Source organism: Chanos chanos, chromosome 10 (assembly GCF_902362185.1).
Source record: "Chanos chanos chromosome 10, fChaCha1.1, whole genome shotgun sequence".
NCBI lineage: Eukaryota > Metazoa > Chordata > Actinopteri > Gonorynchiformes > Chanidae > Chanos > Chanos chanos.
The window spans coordinates 717,501-731,838 of record NC_044504.1 but is presented as its reverse complement, the minus strand read 5'-3'; the positions used below and the strand labels follow the sequence as shown (position 1 = coordinate 731,838).

Below are 14,338 nucleotides of genomic sequence, written 5' to 3'. Positions count from 1 at the left end.
CACCACAAGAAACCACTACTGGCTGAGTGGTGGTGAAAAAGCTTTTTTTTTTTTTTTTTTTTTTTTTTAATTTGTGTGTGATTAGTTAGTACTGTGCGAATTTGTGTGTGATTAGTTAATGCTGTGTGAATTTGTGTGTGATTAGTTAATGCTGTGTGAATTTGAGTGTGATTAGTTAATACTGCGTGAATTTGTGTGTGATTAGTTAATGCTGTGTGAATTTGAGTGTGATTAGTTAATACTGTGTTAATTTGTGTGTGATTAGTTAATACTGCGTGAATTTGTGTGTGATTAGTTAATACTGTGTTGATGAAGAGCTCTTCAACCTCCACAGCAGTGACATCAGGCCATATGTATGTAACGCTACGTCACAGTGCAGCTGTTTCACACATTTAAGAAGGAATTTAATGAATTATGTTGCTTTTCATCAGCTTTAAGGTGTGATTGTGTTTTTTGTCATTTATTATACAATTTATGCCTTAAAAGAAGGGTCAAGACTTCTATTCAGACAGAAAACCCTAGATATTTCCACACATATGGTTACACTGAACCATGAGCATATCAGACTGTACCAGTACAGAACAGAGACTCAGCAAAACGTCTTCATATGATCCAGTGTCTTGGAATCAGCACACGGACACAAAAACCTGACTGCTTTTGAACAGTTAAACTGAAACAAACCCTGTTTTCCTTTTCAAACAAGACGCTCCATTTTACATAAAAATGTGCTGTGTTTACCAGAGGAAATCCACCTGAAATGTACTATACTGTCTGTGAAATATGAAATATTAATGGGCTGTGTTAGACTGTATGTAAAATGTGTCCTCTGATGTTCAGAGGCTATAAACTCACTTTCAAACACACCCAGTTCTCTAAATCTGGCCTGTCCTTTACATTTTAAATACATGTATGTCAGTTGCTCTGTTTGTGTGTGTATGTCTACAAGTGTGGTGATGTAACAAGTACTTTTTATATTCTGTACAGTTTTATCTTGTATTCACTGCTTAGTGAGTTCTGAATATATTTTGGTATTTAAAAGTCATATTTAAAAATAAATGACTGTATTTCAGATACAAAATATGTTTCAGTGAATAAAGTGCAGTGTTGTTCTGCCCCAGACTACCTGGTGTCTCCGCTGTCCTTGTAGGAGCATAACCAAGTTACTGTTCTTGCAAATTCTGTCTCAAACGTTTTTTGTTTTTTTTTGTTTCTTCAATTCCCTTTTTCTGACCCTTTTTTATTTTTGTTTATTTATTCTGTTTTTTGTTTTTTTCCCCCCCAATAATTATGTTTTAGGTATTGAATTGCATGAAAACTGAAACTTCAGTAATGTTCAAGTGATAAAAGACATGTTGAACAGACTGCAACATTAACTTTGTAATTGTAAAAATCAATAATATCTTTATAATATCTTAATAATAATGACAAGTGATGTTTAAATTGTTACGTCACAGTTTTTGGGTTGCTTTTTGCTCCATCGTTAGCAACGTTGTATTTTTGGGGTGGGGGTGCAAGAACATCGCGATAGTGTTTTTGGAAACTATGGATGACGCCTGTAAAATGTAGGTTATTCTCCAAACAAGCCACTTTAAGACGCAGTGCGGTCGTGAATGGAGGTTTGTGTCAAACATGTTTAAATGCAGAAAAATGCATGACATGTTTTATTTTCTGTCGGGTGTTTTTTAATCATTGCAAAATTACGGTGTGATATGATCGCGTTGACACTTATTGCGGCATTTGTTTGATTTGTCGTTCCAAAAAGTAGCTTGATGAGTGTCCAAAGTAACAGTGGAAGTGGGGGAAGTTTGGAGGGGACGCCATCTTGGTCCCAGCTCTCCACGTCCCCAACACCGGGGTTGCCTTCACAGCAACACAGCGCGGCACTTACTAAGGCCAAGGAAGGTATTGTAAAATTATTTTGTTCACATATGTCTGTTCTATCGATTTTGTAGAGTATGATTTTATACGTGCTTTCTGTTGCGAAAAAATCTGATTGGAATCGAGCTATGCCGAGGCCGCGGTTGGTAGCTCTAGCTAACAGCAGTGCTAGCTAGTTTGCTAGCCAGCTACTGTATTACAGTGCAGCTAGGTGCCCGCTTGATATGGAGTATCAAGTGAAAAAAACATCAATCGAGTAGGTGTAGATGCAAGTAAGGCTTCATTTGTCGGTGACATGTGTCGATATATTTATTGCAATAAAATTCTAAGTGATTTTGACCACAGAAATAGCTCGTATGGTTCTAGTTTTAAGGTTTTGGAACAAGACTGAGACTTGGGAACACAGGTTAACGATAGTCCTCGCTTGAATTTGCTAGCAAAGATGTCTGATGATAAAGAGGGTCGGGTCCGCGGCTCATGGAGGAGCAGTGCATGTTGTTTCGTTCAGAGTTTTGTCTAATATGTCCCTCTGAACTTTTAAAATTATTCCAACGTAACGACTTTATCATTGTACATAGTGGTCAGAAACCTTCTTTGCCGTTTTAAGCATGAAGTGGAGATGACACACATTTGTGAGAGTGAATAAATTGTGCCATGCATGCACATGACAGTGTCATGATGTGGAGCGGCTCGTGAGGACAGGCGGTGTCAGGGTGTCAAAACAGTTGCACGGAACTAGACAATTAACTTCAGTCTCAACGTCCATATAAAATACTGTTTAGAGCGAAAAGCTGTCCGCTGCGCGCGCCTTCCATTAAAGTGTCGTCTTTCTCGCACTTGTGGGTTAGTAGTGTACAAGTGGATGATAAAATAAGCGAATTGTCAACTTTCATTACGCAGTAAACGTTGTCTCGTGTGATGTCAATAAATGTGTATTTTATGCCTCGTTTGTTCGGTTGTTTCTCAAACTTACATCGGAAACTTTGATTTTGTTTTGATCACAATTGTGTTGAGGTTTTTTTGTGTTATCATACTGAGAGTCGGAGATGATTAAATAAGCTCCACTTTTACTGTCATTGTGACCTTTAAATGGATCGGGGAGCGTTCAGCTGAAGTTCTCGGTGGTGAACTGTTATGGTGCTCAGAAGGTTTTGAGTTGCGAGTGGGTTTTGCTTCATTTGAGAGAATTCCTGGCACTGTGCAGGTAGTTCACTGGTATGATATCACTACTAGACCTGCACTACTTGTAGAAATAACACCACTGAAGCTGCTGGTTTCCAAAAACCGTTACCTGTAAATTTTTCTGATTATGATGAATGTTAATTATTTTCTTGAAATAGATTTTGCATTAATTTGAAGATTTATAAACTCCCACCCATCTTCCGTATGAACACCCCCCCCCCCACACACACACACACACGACCACCATCATTGTTATTTTGAATTTCATATTTTAAAGAAAGACTTGTGCCTTAGAGTAAAAGGTGGGGAGGGGGGGCAGTGAGTGACAAGCCAACTATCTGTCATGAACAGGTGGACACATTGCTATGCTGAAGCGCACAGAGCTAAAATGACATCCACAGCATTCTAAGGGTTCAACCACTTGCCTGAGCAGGGGCGTAAATTTGGTGTCTGTGAATGCACTGAAGACCTATGCAGAATGTCAAGGAAATGATGCCACATAAGGAGAGAGGATTTTCCCATCCCAGTCTTCCAGGCTGCAGCCAGCATATCTTTATACCGTCAGATATCGTCCATACTTTCTCCTCAAGTCGATAAAAGTCGCATAAATCGTAAATTGTGTGACCTTGTAAGACTCCTTATTGCTATTCATGCCCATCTAATCTCTGTTTGATAAATAACGCATTCATGGTTAGTTTTAATTTTTGAGGGATTCACTCTCCAGCCGGTGTGCTGTTATTGAGTGTTAGGCAGAGGGAAAAGCCTAGCCAGGCCTGTGACTGCCTGTGTTATTGGCTGGACTGGTTACTCAGAGTGGTCGAAAGCTTCTCTCCCGTCCCTCGTATCACATGTGATCTTTGCACTGCCATTTTACATCATGGCCCTGCACTGCTCCCATGTTGCCTCAGTGTTCGGTGGAGAGTGTCTGTGGGTTAAAAGTGCTGAAGCCAAACAGTGCCACGGTCAGGATGTCTGCTCCAGCTGGGTGTACGGAGATGCTGCTTTACAGAGGGCTCCCCTCAGCCAACTGCAGCGTCTCCGCCATCCTGTGTCTGCCCCAGGAGATTGGTGTCATTTGGCTGTAAGCTGTGGGATGTCATGCGTTGTGTTGGCCCTCCTCAGGATGACCTAGGGCTGTGGTCACTCAGATCCACATTTCATACTCAGTTCTTTTTGATGGTTCGTTTTTATTGTGGCTTCACTTCACTGAATGTCTCTGGTTCTCATAGAAACTTGAGCTGAAAGTGACACTGCCGAAGTGTGCAGCTGTTTAACAAACGAAAGTCAGACTTGATTTCCTCCTTGGCCCTGTGTCGTGTTATGGGAACAGGGTGTTTACTGTTTGAATGAAGCTTTCATAATTAGCTACTTAGCAGCTGACACTATTTAAATCAAATCTTTGATGTGATGGCTGTCTCCATGCTGATTTGGATGACTTGTTCCATTTAATCAAAATGTAGAGTTTGTATGGAAGTAGTTTGTTTTGGCCTTTGACCTGCTCTGGTCACTGAGGTCCTTGTTGGTCATTGAAAAGTCATTGTGTGGGGGCATGTACAGGTGTGAATGAGATCTTCTCTAGGGTTTAAGTTCAGTCCTTGGCTGGTCCAGCTTTGATTTGAACTTCTAAATATTTCTCTGTCCAACATTAACAACTTTCCACCAGCTCATAGTGATCTTAATCTAGATCTGGCCTGTTCTCAGACCAGTAGGTCTCTCACTTAGTACAGGAGGAACTTTGTCAATTCTGTTGTCATGTTTTTCTGAAAACACAAGTGGCCACCTGATTGTACATCAGAGAAGCCAGCGGCCTGCTCTTCCCCAGGAGAACAGCTCGCAGTGCTTGTGTTTGAGTGGCTTTGGAGTTTGTGTGTTGAGTTTATAGAGCAAACAGCCTTGCCTGACTGTTACAGGTCACGTCTCCATTGATTGGTATTGGCCAGACATCGAAAATGTCCAACAACTGAACATACTGCAGGTGGAAAATCGCTTCATCATTAACATCCCTATAAACAACTGCTGTAAGAATCGCACTGAGCCTCCGCGATAGGGACGTCGCAAGAGCCAATACTTCAGTGGCCAGTTGATGCTAAAGTTCACAAAACACATTAGTTTACATAAAATGTTAAGTTACATAAAATGTGAAGTTACATAAAATGTGAAGTGCTAAATTACTTTAGTGGCTAAGTCTCCGTACGATAACGATCTGTCACCATGTCAGTAAATTTGGACCACTGCTTACACTCACACTCAATGCATAAAAATTCTGTTACACTTGTTTGTACAGCTGCCAAAATATGAACTCAATGTTGTGCCAGGCTGACTGATTTTATACTGATTTTGTACTGATTTTTCATCAGTATGTTTATTTTTTCGCGGCAGTGCTAGGTTAGGGCGGTTGGACAGCTGTGCGGTAAAAGGGTGGTTGATTTGACTGAGTATCAGGACCAGTGTACCTGAATGATGATTGGTTAGTTACATAATGCCGCCATTTTAAAACTGCCGTTAGGGTTAGAGGTTGTATGTTTTTTTATATAACGTTAGGAAATGGAAGCGCAGTGTTGTTTCCCTGAATACAAAGGTACTGTAAAGCTGCCTTTTACTGTTAAATACTTGAAGACAATGTGCTGCTGTTCTGTTTTTTATTTGTTAATGTTTAAAGACGTTTTTTAAATAAGGGATAAGCTGAACGAGATTTCTGTATTTGACATGGTTTTGAGTCAGGTATCAAGAGTCATGGAATCTCACTGGTCTTGGTACTGACTACCAAAAGTCTGGTATGGTGACATATTTAGTGTGCAGTGGAATGTTTTTCTTAAATTACACAAATGGTTAGTCTATATCTCTGAGGCAACAGAATGTCCTTTATCAAATCACAGTCTCTGGTATGTGTTGGAACAGGCTTCGCCCTGGTGATGAATACATTCTAACAGTTTTCTTTTGACTGAGGGGTAGGGTTTGGGGCGGGGTTGTCGAACCGTTCAGTACGCCCCCTACAGTTCAGTCTGCGCCGTGGTATTACGATATACCTGTCATTTTTCTGTAATTTCCAACCTTTTTGCAGACTACACGCACGTTGTACCTTCAGATTCACAGAACATCTCTGGAGCCAATCAGAACATCTCTGGAGCCGATCAGAACATCTCTGGAGCCGATCAGAACATCTCTGGAGCCGATCAGGGCTCTGTATGCAAATACGCTCTGGAGAAGAGAGGGGAAACTAAAAACAAGTATTCTGTCAGCTCTAACGAGACAATGGCGAGCGCTAGCGAGACAGAGAGAAGCACATTTGAAGAGGCACCCGTGTCTTTCAAATCTACAACAGAGCATTAGGGCCACATCGAGGGAAAAAAATCGAGATTTCGAGAATAAAGAAAAAAGTCATAATATTATACAAGAATAAAGTCGTAATTTTATGAGAAAAAAATCATAATGTTACGAGAGTAAAATCATCAAATTTCCAAAAGATTTAATGATTTTTAGGAGAATATATTACCAGCAACCACCAAAACAGGTGAGAGCACAGTCAGTGGAAGGCTGTTTGTCTCAGGCATCGTTATTTGTGAAACCTCTGCTGAAGTATAACTTCACAAGATTCTCCATGTTCCTCATTTTAACGCAGGCGACAGGCGATATTTCCCCTCCATAATAACACGTAGCCTAACATAACGATTGTATTCTTGTAAAATTATGATGTTTTCTTGTAAAATTATGACTTTATTCTCATAATATTACGACCTTAAACTCGAAATCTCAGAATTTTCCCCCATCAATGTGGCCCTAGTGCTCTGTTATACAAATCAGCTGTGTGTAAACATTTTGGATTGAGTGTTCAATGCAATGAGGAGGGTAAAAAGACCATAAACAAACACAGTACGGTCAGGCATTGCTTTGCTACTGTCGGCCTAGTCAGCCATGCTGCCCTTTTTTCGAATGGAAAGTTTTATTTGTCTGTAGGCAAAATAAAGAGTCTGTTGTTCAAAGGGTGATGTGTTTTTATTTTTTTCTTAAATTTAAGGATACCAAAACCATATACTGTGGCCCAAAAACCGTGATACGTACCGAACCGTGGGCCCCCTGTTCCGTTGCATCCATGATTCTATCCCAGCACCATTTTTCCTCCTCACCTCTCGGTCATGTCCCTCCTGCCGTGCCGTGAAGGGAGCAGTGGGGTTCAGCTCCCAGCCACTCTGGGCCTGGGTCTCTGGCTCTGTGCAGGACATGTTAGCGCTTTAATGACATCACGGTCTCTCGGTGATTGTGATGCATGGAGAGGACACAACAGTGTTTCAGACTCACTGAGGAAAAGCTTCTGTAAGGAACAGGGACTCTTTCCTGCTCCTCCCTTACATTCGCATATGTGAATGGGAGCAGCTGGCTGTAACCCTGCTAGAGCTTTGAGACAGTTAGAAGTGTGACATACAGCCACGCCCATCTTTCAGTACCAGCGTAGGGTCTAACGTTGCTCCTGCCCATAATGTATCTCCTGACTGTCTGTACAAGCATCCTGTTCTTTAAGGAAAAAGGGAATTAAATTGGTTGGTAGAGATCAGGCATTGCTTGGTCAGTAGTTTAAGCTTTCAGCAGTTGCTGTGATAATGACTCCACGCTGACCTGCTGGCCCGGTGTCTGGGGCGGAGCATCCTCTGCGTAGCAGTCGGTATAAGTAGCGACAGGAAAAGTAGAGAGCAGCTCTGTGGGTTAGGTGAGGCTGTGGGAGGTGATCGGCTGTGAGCGATAGCCTAGTCTAGCCTGGTCGCTAACTACAGTAATTCAGCTGTAGGTTGCCGAGGAAACAGCCCTAGCCCAGCGTGAGTGAGACCGGGGGACCATTGCAGTTTGTTGAATCATATTATTATTATTTTTTTTTTTCCATGAGCAATAGCTAATGTTTATATGAGCATGAATGTACCTCATTAAACAGCAGAGTCTGTGGTTTTGGACGGTGTAGTGTAGAATTCACAGTATTAATAAGAGCAGATTTGACTGGACCATCATTCTGTAAGGAGTTAGACTAACAGCTGGTTTGGGATGTCATTTCTGAGTGCCGGCCCTGAGGCAGGCAGAGAGCTGTCCTGTGTTGGGGTGTGTTTGGGTCACTGTTACCCCTTTTCCACTGCCGCGGTGCTGGTGCCGGTGCCCGATCGAGCACCGACACCCGCGCTTTTCCACTGACAAAATACTGGTGCCGGAGCCGAAAACTGGCACCGGCACGGCACCACAGAAATGCTGGTCCCAAAAGTTGGAACCGCTGACGTCAGAGGCTGTGCAAATAAAAACCACGCGAGAACCAATCAGTTCAGCGTTTGATACGTGACGTTCTCTAGAGAGGCGGGAGTAACAAAAAACGTCTGACCAAGTAGCGGTAGGCTAAAGGATATTTGTAGCATGAAAATATGTATATGATTAAAAGATGCATGAGTAACAATTAGTCGGACCCAGAGTGGTAGAAAAAGACACTCTCTCTCTCGGCTCTGGCTGGTGCAATTAAATCACTTCATGCAGACCTTCATTTAAACACTCGTTTTAACTTTTGAGCTAGGTGACTTACTATTTTCATGAATTTTGCCCCCAGAGCGAAAAGTTCTGGGACAAAATTCGTGAGGTGTTTCGCTGTGTGGAAGCCTAGCGTAAAAGTAAATTTATAAAGAGCAAGCAATGCGTTCTGTTCGACATTATTTTTTCCCCACGGAAATTACCCAACCTTTCGCTACGTAGCGTCCGGTTCCCAAACCAGTGGAAATGCGGGCCGGTTCTCAAAAGGCACCAAGGCAGCACTGGCTCCGCACCGGCACCGGCACCAGCACCGTCGTAGTGGAAAAGAGACATGTGGGACCTAGGGACAAAGGCCTGTAAGGTCGTCCTTGTTGACTGTGTGGTGTTCTTGTGGAAGGTGTATGATGTTTGGGTGTTGACTGTGTGGTGTTCTTGTGGAAGGTGTATGATGTTTGGGTGTTGACTGTGTGGTGTTCTTGTGGAAGGTGTATGATGTTTGGGTGTTGACTGTGTGGGGTTCTTGTGGAAGGTGTATGATGTTTGGGTGTTGACTGTGTGGTGTTCTTGTGGAAGGTGTATGATGTTTGGGTGTTGACTGTGTGGTGTTCTTGTGGAAGGTGTATGATGTTTGGGTGTTGACTGTGTGGTGTTCTTGTGGAAGGTGTATGATGTTTGGGTGTTGACTGTGTGGTGTTCTTGTGGAAGGTGTATGATGTCTGGGTGTTGACCGTGTGGATGTGAAGGTGTGTGGTGTTTTGGTGAAGGTGTGTTGTGTTTTTGTGGAAGGTGTATGATGTTTTGGTGTTGACTGTGTGGATGTGAAACACTGTGTGGTGGTTTGGTGAAGGTGTGCAGTGTTGGAGTTTTGACTGTGTGCTGTTTTGGTGAAGGTGTGCAGTGTTGGAGTTTTGACTGTGTGCTGTTTTGGTGAAGGTATTAGGGCTGGCCCAAATACCAGTTTTTGGGCTCCGGTAATCACCAGCAAATATTCGAGTATTTGGTTGGGGGGAGGGGGGGGGTTGTTGTGTGTGAAGGTGTGTGGTGTGTGTGTGTAAAGGTGTGTGTGTGTGTGTGTGGTGAAGGTGTGTGTGTGTGTGGTGAAGGTGTGTGTGTGTGTGGTGAAGGTGTGTGTGTGTGAAGGTGTGTGGTGGGTGTGTGTGTGTGAAGGTGTGTGGTGTGTGTGTGTGTGTGTGTGAAGGTGTGTGTGTGAAGGTGTGTGTGTGAAGGCATGTGGGGTGTTTGTGTGTGTTAAGGTGTGTGGTGTGTGTGTGTGTTAAGGTGTGTGGTGTGTGTGTGTGTGTGAAGGTGTGTGGTGTGTGTGTGTGTGTGTGAAGGTGTGTGGTGTGTGTGTGTGTGTGTGTGAAGGTGTGTGGTGTGTGGTGTGTGTGTGTGTGTGTGTGAAGGTGTGTGGTGTGTGTGTGTGTGAAGGTGTGTGGTGTGTGTGTGTGTGGTGTGTGTGTGTGAAGGTGTGTGGTGTGTGTGTGTGAAGGTGTGGGGTGTGTGTGTGTGTGAAGGTGTGGGGGGTGTGTGTGTGTGAAGGTGTGGGGGGTGTGTGAAGGCGTGTGTGTGTGTGTGTGTGAAGGTGTCTGTGTGTGTGTGTTAAGGTGTGTGGTGTGTGTGTGTGTGTGTGAAGGTGTGTGTGTGTGTGTGTGTGAAGGTGTGTGGTGTCTGTGTGTGTGTGAAGGTGTGTGTGTGTGTGAAGGTGTGTGGTGTTTGTGTGTGAAGGTGTGTGTGTGAAGGTGTGTGGTGTCTGTGTGTGTGTGAAGGTGTGTGTGTGTGTGTGGTGTGTGTGGTCTGTGTGTGTGAAGGTGTGTGTGTGTGTGTGGTGTGTGTGGTCTGTGTGTGTGAAGGTGTGTGTGTGTGTGAAGGTGTGTGTGTGTGAAGGTGTGTGGTGTCTGTGTGTTAAGGTGTGTGGTGTGTGTGTGTGTGTGTGAAGGTGTGTGTGTGTGTGAAGGTGTGTGTGTGTGTGTGTGTGAAGGTGTGTGGTGTCTGTGTGTGTGTGAAGGTGTGTGTGTGTGTGTGGTGTGTGTGGTCTGTGTGTGTGAAGGTGTGTGTGTGTGTGTGTGGTGTGTGTGGTCTGTGTGTGTGAAGGTGTGTGTGTGTGTGTGGTGTGTGTGGTCTGTGTGTGTGAAGGTGTGTGTGTGTGTGTGGTGTGTGTGTGTGAAGGTGTGTGTGTGTGAAGGTGTGTGGTGTCTGTGTGTGCAGGTGTGTGGTGTCTGTGTGTGTGTGTGCAGGTGTGGGGGGTGTGTGTGTGTGCAGGTGTGTTGGGTGTGTGTGTGTGAAGGTGATTGTCAGGGATGAAGGTTGATGAAATGTCTGATACGGAAATATTAGCTGTGCCATGGGGAAATTCCGCTTCAAGCCGTGGAGTTTGCTCTGCCAGTGCTTTTGACTATATGTGTAAGCTGATGCATTTACGCCTGCGTGTGTACACAGGAAACGATATGGTTAAGCTAAAAAAGCCCACCTGGTCACGGTACTGCTTTTGGCAGATTGCTTGGTTCACATAAAAATGATTCTGGTGATAAGCCTGAAGACTGAAATCAAACATTAACATTAAAATCTTTGTTGTTTGTTGTTTGAATCATTACAGTACGATTCATAAATGAACAGTTTTATGGAAAGGTTTTTTCAGTGAAACCCTGATCTGCTGGCCCGTGGGGTCATTGGGAGGAATCTGTCAAATTGGACACTGCTGTGACGTGTTTAATGATCTCTTCATCACCGACGTCTGTGTCACCGGAATGGAACAAAATTCAGGCGCCTTCAGGCCAGTTGTTGAATTATGATTTCTGTTGCATTGTGTGCTTGTATGGTTTAGTGAATTTCTGGTTGCCACATACAAACTGCCATACAGTCACACAGTATCAGATATATAGGGGAGTAAGTGCTCACGAGTTGGTACTGACACTGAAAACCGCAGATCTGTAATCTTCAGTCTGGTTAATGGTACATATTGATGGTGTAGCAGAAAACTGAACACTGTGAAGTGCTTTAGATCATTAAGAATAACATTAATAACATTATTAACATTATTAATCATCATTTAAAGCTCAACAGCACTGTCTCTTTTTGTTTCTAACTGTGAGAAAATATATGCTCCGTGCTCACCAGTGCGCACACGAATGTTTTAACAGAGCAGAAGATTACGACAGCTTTAACGGCCATGGCAACGGTTCTATAAAACAACAGAAAGCATGGTGCCATTTCTCAGACAATGACTAATGTAAGTTGTATTGGAGTATATGAATCCACACAGGTGATCTAATGTAAGTTGTATTGGAGTATATGAATCCACACAGGTGATCTAATCTGGAAGCTTCGTGAAGCAGGAACTTGTTTTTTCTTCCATCAGTGTGGTCGCACATTGATAAGAGGAAGGTCAGAGTGTCATTTTACAGGTCAAGAGGTCAGAACAGTCGGTCATCATTCTGCAGTGGTCATGTGTTTTTTTTTATTTTTTCTGCTGGAACGACGCCATGAAGCGACAGTCCCGAAACCAAGGACTCTCTCGCCTCATTCAAATGGCCGATATGTAGTAGCACTTCGGTTTTACCATCATTTAAGAGAATGGAAACCTTGCATCATATTCTTGATGAAGAATGTTAAAAGATTAAAACGATCAAAGTGAAGAGATACTGATGTTTAGATGTTTCCCCCTCATTGTTGTGGAGAGGAGCCGTGAAGCACCTGTGACTGAAATGTAGCTTCTCACACTGCTGTTCTAAAAGAGCAACCTTCAAATAGAAGACCCTGAAAATTCAGTTTCTGTCATTCTCATGTTTTGAACAGCTCCTGAAACTCCTGAGTTTCTGAGTTGGTTCAATTTTCTTTCAGCCCAGAGCATGATACAAACCAACCCTGATATAGCTGTGGCCCAAAAATCCAGGCACAAACGGAGCCGTGAACAGGGCAAACCATTACACCTCTACAAACATCCCATTTAATGTTTGGATCTAGTTTGTAATTGCTGTTTGAAGAGTATTGAGATGTGTAGTGTGACTCAGGCCTGTGTTACCTGGGTCACTGCAGACAGGCAGACGTGAGAGACAGGCAGACGTGAGAGACAGGCAGACGTGAGAGACAGGCAGACGTGAGAGACAGGCAGACGTGAGAGACAGGCAGACATGAGAGATGAGCAGTGGGTTAGCTGTCCCATTTCTGAGGTGGCAGAACTCAGCTTCTTACCTGGCACATATGAAATAATTCACATCAGACTGATAAACCATAGAACTAGAGCAATCCAGAGATGATACATTTCACAGATTTAATAGTTAATAGTTTCACAGATGAGGGATTCACTCAGCAGAACCTACTGGCCGTTTGAAAGAAAGAATTCCCAAAAATAACGCGGTCCGTGCAGACACGGGCCTGTTATAGTTCTGTAGCAGTTAACATTCCACACTGAAAATGCTTTGCTCTGTGTGGATGTGTATGCCTGTGTGTCTCTCCTTTGCGCTGCTTGATGAAGCTCTTACCAGGCTTAGTAAACATTCACGTGTGTTAAGCCTGTCTTTACTCTTTAGCTCCGCTCTCTGCTCCTCTGTGCTGCTCTCTGTGGAGGTGTTCTCCCTCTGGCCTCAGTGTGATGGAGAGTGTTAACAAGCCTGACTCAGACAAACACTTGTCTCAGTGTGAGAAATGAGTGTTTCTGACCACGTGACTCAAACACACAGTGTGACTAGCTGAGTGGGGTTTCGTTTAATCAGAGGTGTGTGTGTGTGTGTGTGTGTGTGTGTGTGTGTCGGTGGTGTGTAACAGCAGGGGGTGTGGACTGTCTTACTGTGTCACCTCTCTTTACCACTGGTTTGATTATAAGCATACATCACATCCAAAATGATATCCTTCTATTGTAATGCTTTTATAATGATGCGGATAGGTGATTTCACTGATTCCAAGACTTTGACTAGAATTGGTTGTAATGTGTGAGAAAAAATGTGTTGTGTATCCAGACCTACACATGGTCTTGCGGATTTTTAACTTGTTAAAAGATCATAAAGGAAAGTCTTGATGCATGCCAGTGTGATTTGTGAATGAGATTCCTCAGGCCTTGTGATCAGATCTGTGTGTGTGTACGTTCTCATACTCAAGACCCAGGCCTGGGAGACATGGCCAGTGGTTTGGGTGTTGTTTCAGGGAGTTTCACAGACAGACACTGCTTGTGTGGGTTCTGTTTGATGAGCGTCAGCCTGGGCCATGTGAGGTGAAATAGCAGAAGGGTCTGGTGGTTCTGAGCATGATGAGGCAGGTTCACTAAGGACAGACTCATCTGGTCTCCGCACACAGAGAGAGAGATGACGTGATCACAGACAGTGTCACTAGCAGTGGACAGAAGTCCAGTAGTCAGTCGGACGTCCTACACGTGTGGGGTTTTAATATGATTAGTAAACACCAATCAATGTCCTGTTAACAAGAGCGAGCTACTACAGTATAAGACTTTTTTGAAGGATGAAAAATATCGTCTACTTATTGTTATCGTCAAAATCGCAGAAAATATCGATATCATTTTTTTTTTCAATATCACACACCTCTAATTGTGACATGGGTGACGTTGACAGTGTTGATGTTGTTGTTGTCATCTGTCAGGTGCCATGGAGGAGCTGCACAGCCTGGACCCGCGCAGACAAGAGCTGTTGGAGGCCCGTTTCATGGGCGGGGTCAGCGGCAGCACGGGGGGCAGCACGGGGAGCACCAGCGGGGGAACCAAAGTGAGTCTCACAGTCCCCACTGACACACAGGACACTGTCCCCACTGACACACAGGACACTGTTCCCACTGACGCACA

At 43.6% G+C, this 14,338-nt stretch overlaps 1 protein-coding gene across 1 annotated transcript in view; it reads left to right on the top strand.

Annotated features, from left to right (window-relative positions):
- Positions 1-1,582: 1,582 nt before the first annotated feature.
- tlk1a (tousled-like kinase 1a) overlaps positions 1,583-14,338 on the top strand; it is a 44,742-nt gene continuing 31,986 nt past the window's right edge. The window contains exons 1-3 of the mRNA XM_030786102.1: positions 1,583-1,616; positions 1,763-1,902; positions 14,140-14,261. Coding sequence (XP_030641962.1) covers positions 1,770-1,902; positions 14,140-14,261 — 255 coding nt within the window. The 5' untranslated portion in view covers positions 1,583-1,616; positions 1,763-1,769. The remainder of the gene's footprint in view (positions 1,617-1,762; positions 1,903-14,139; positions 14,262-14,338) is intronic.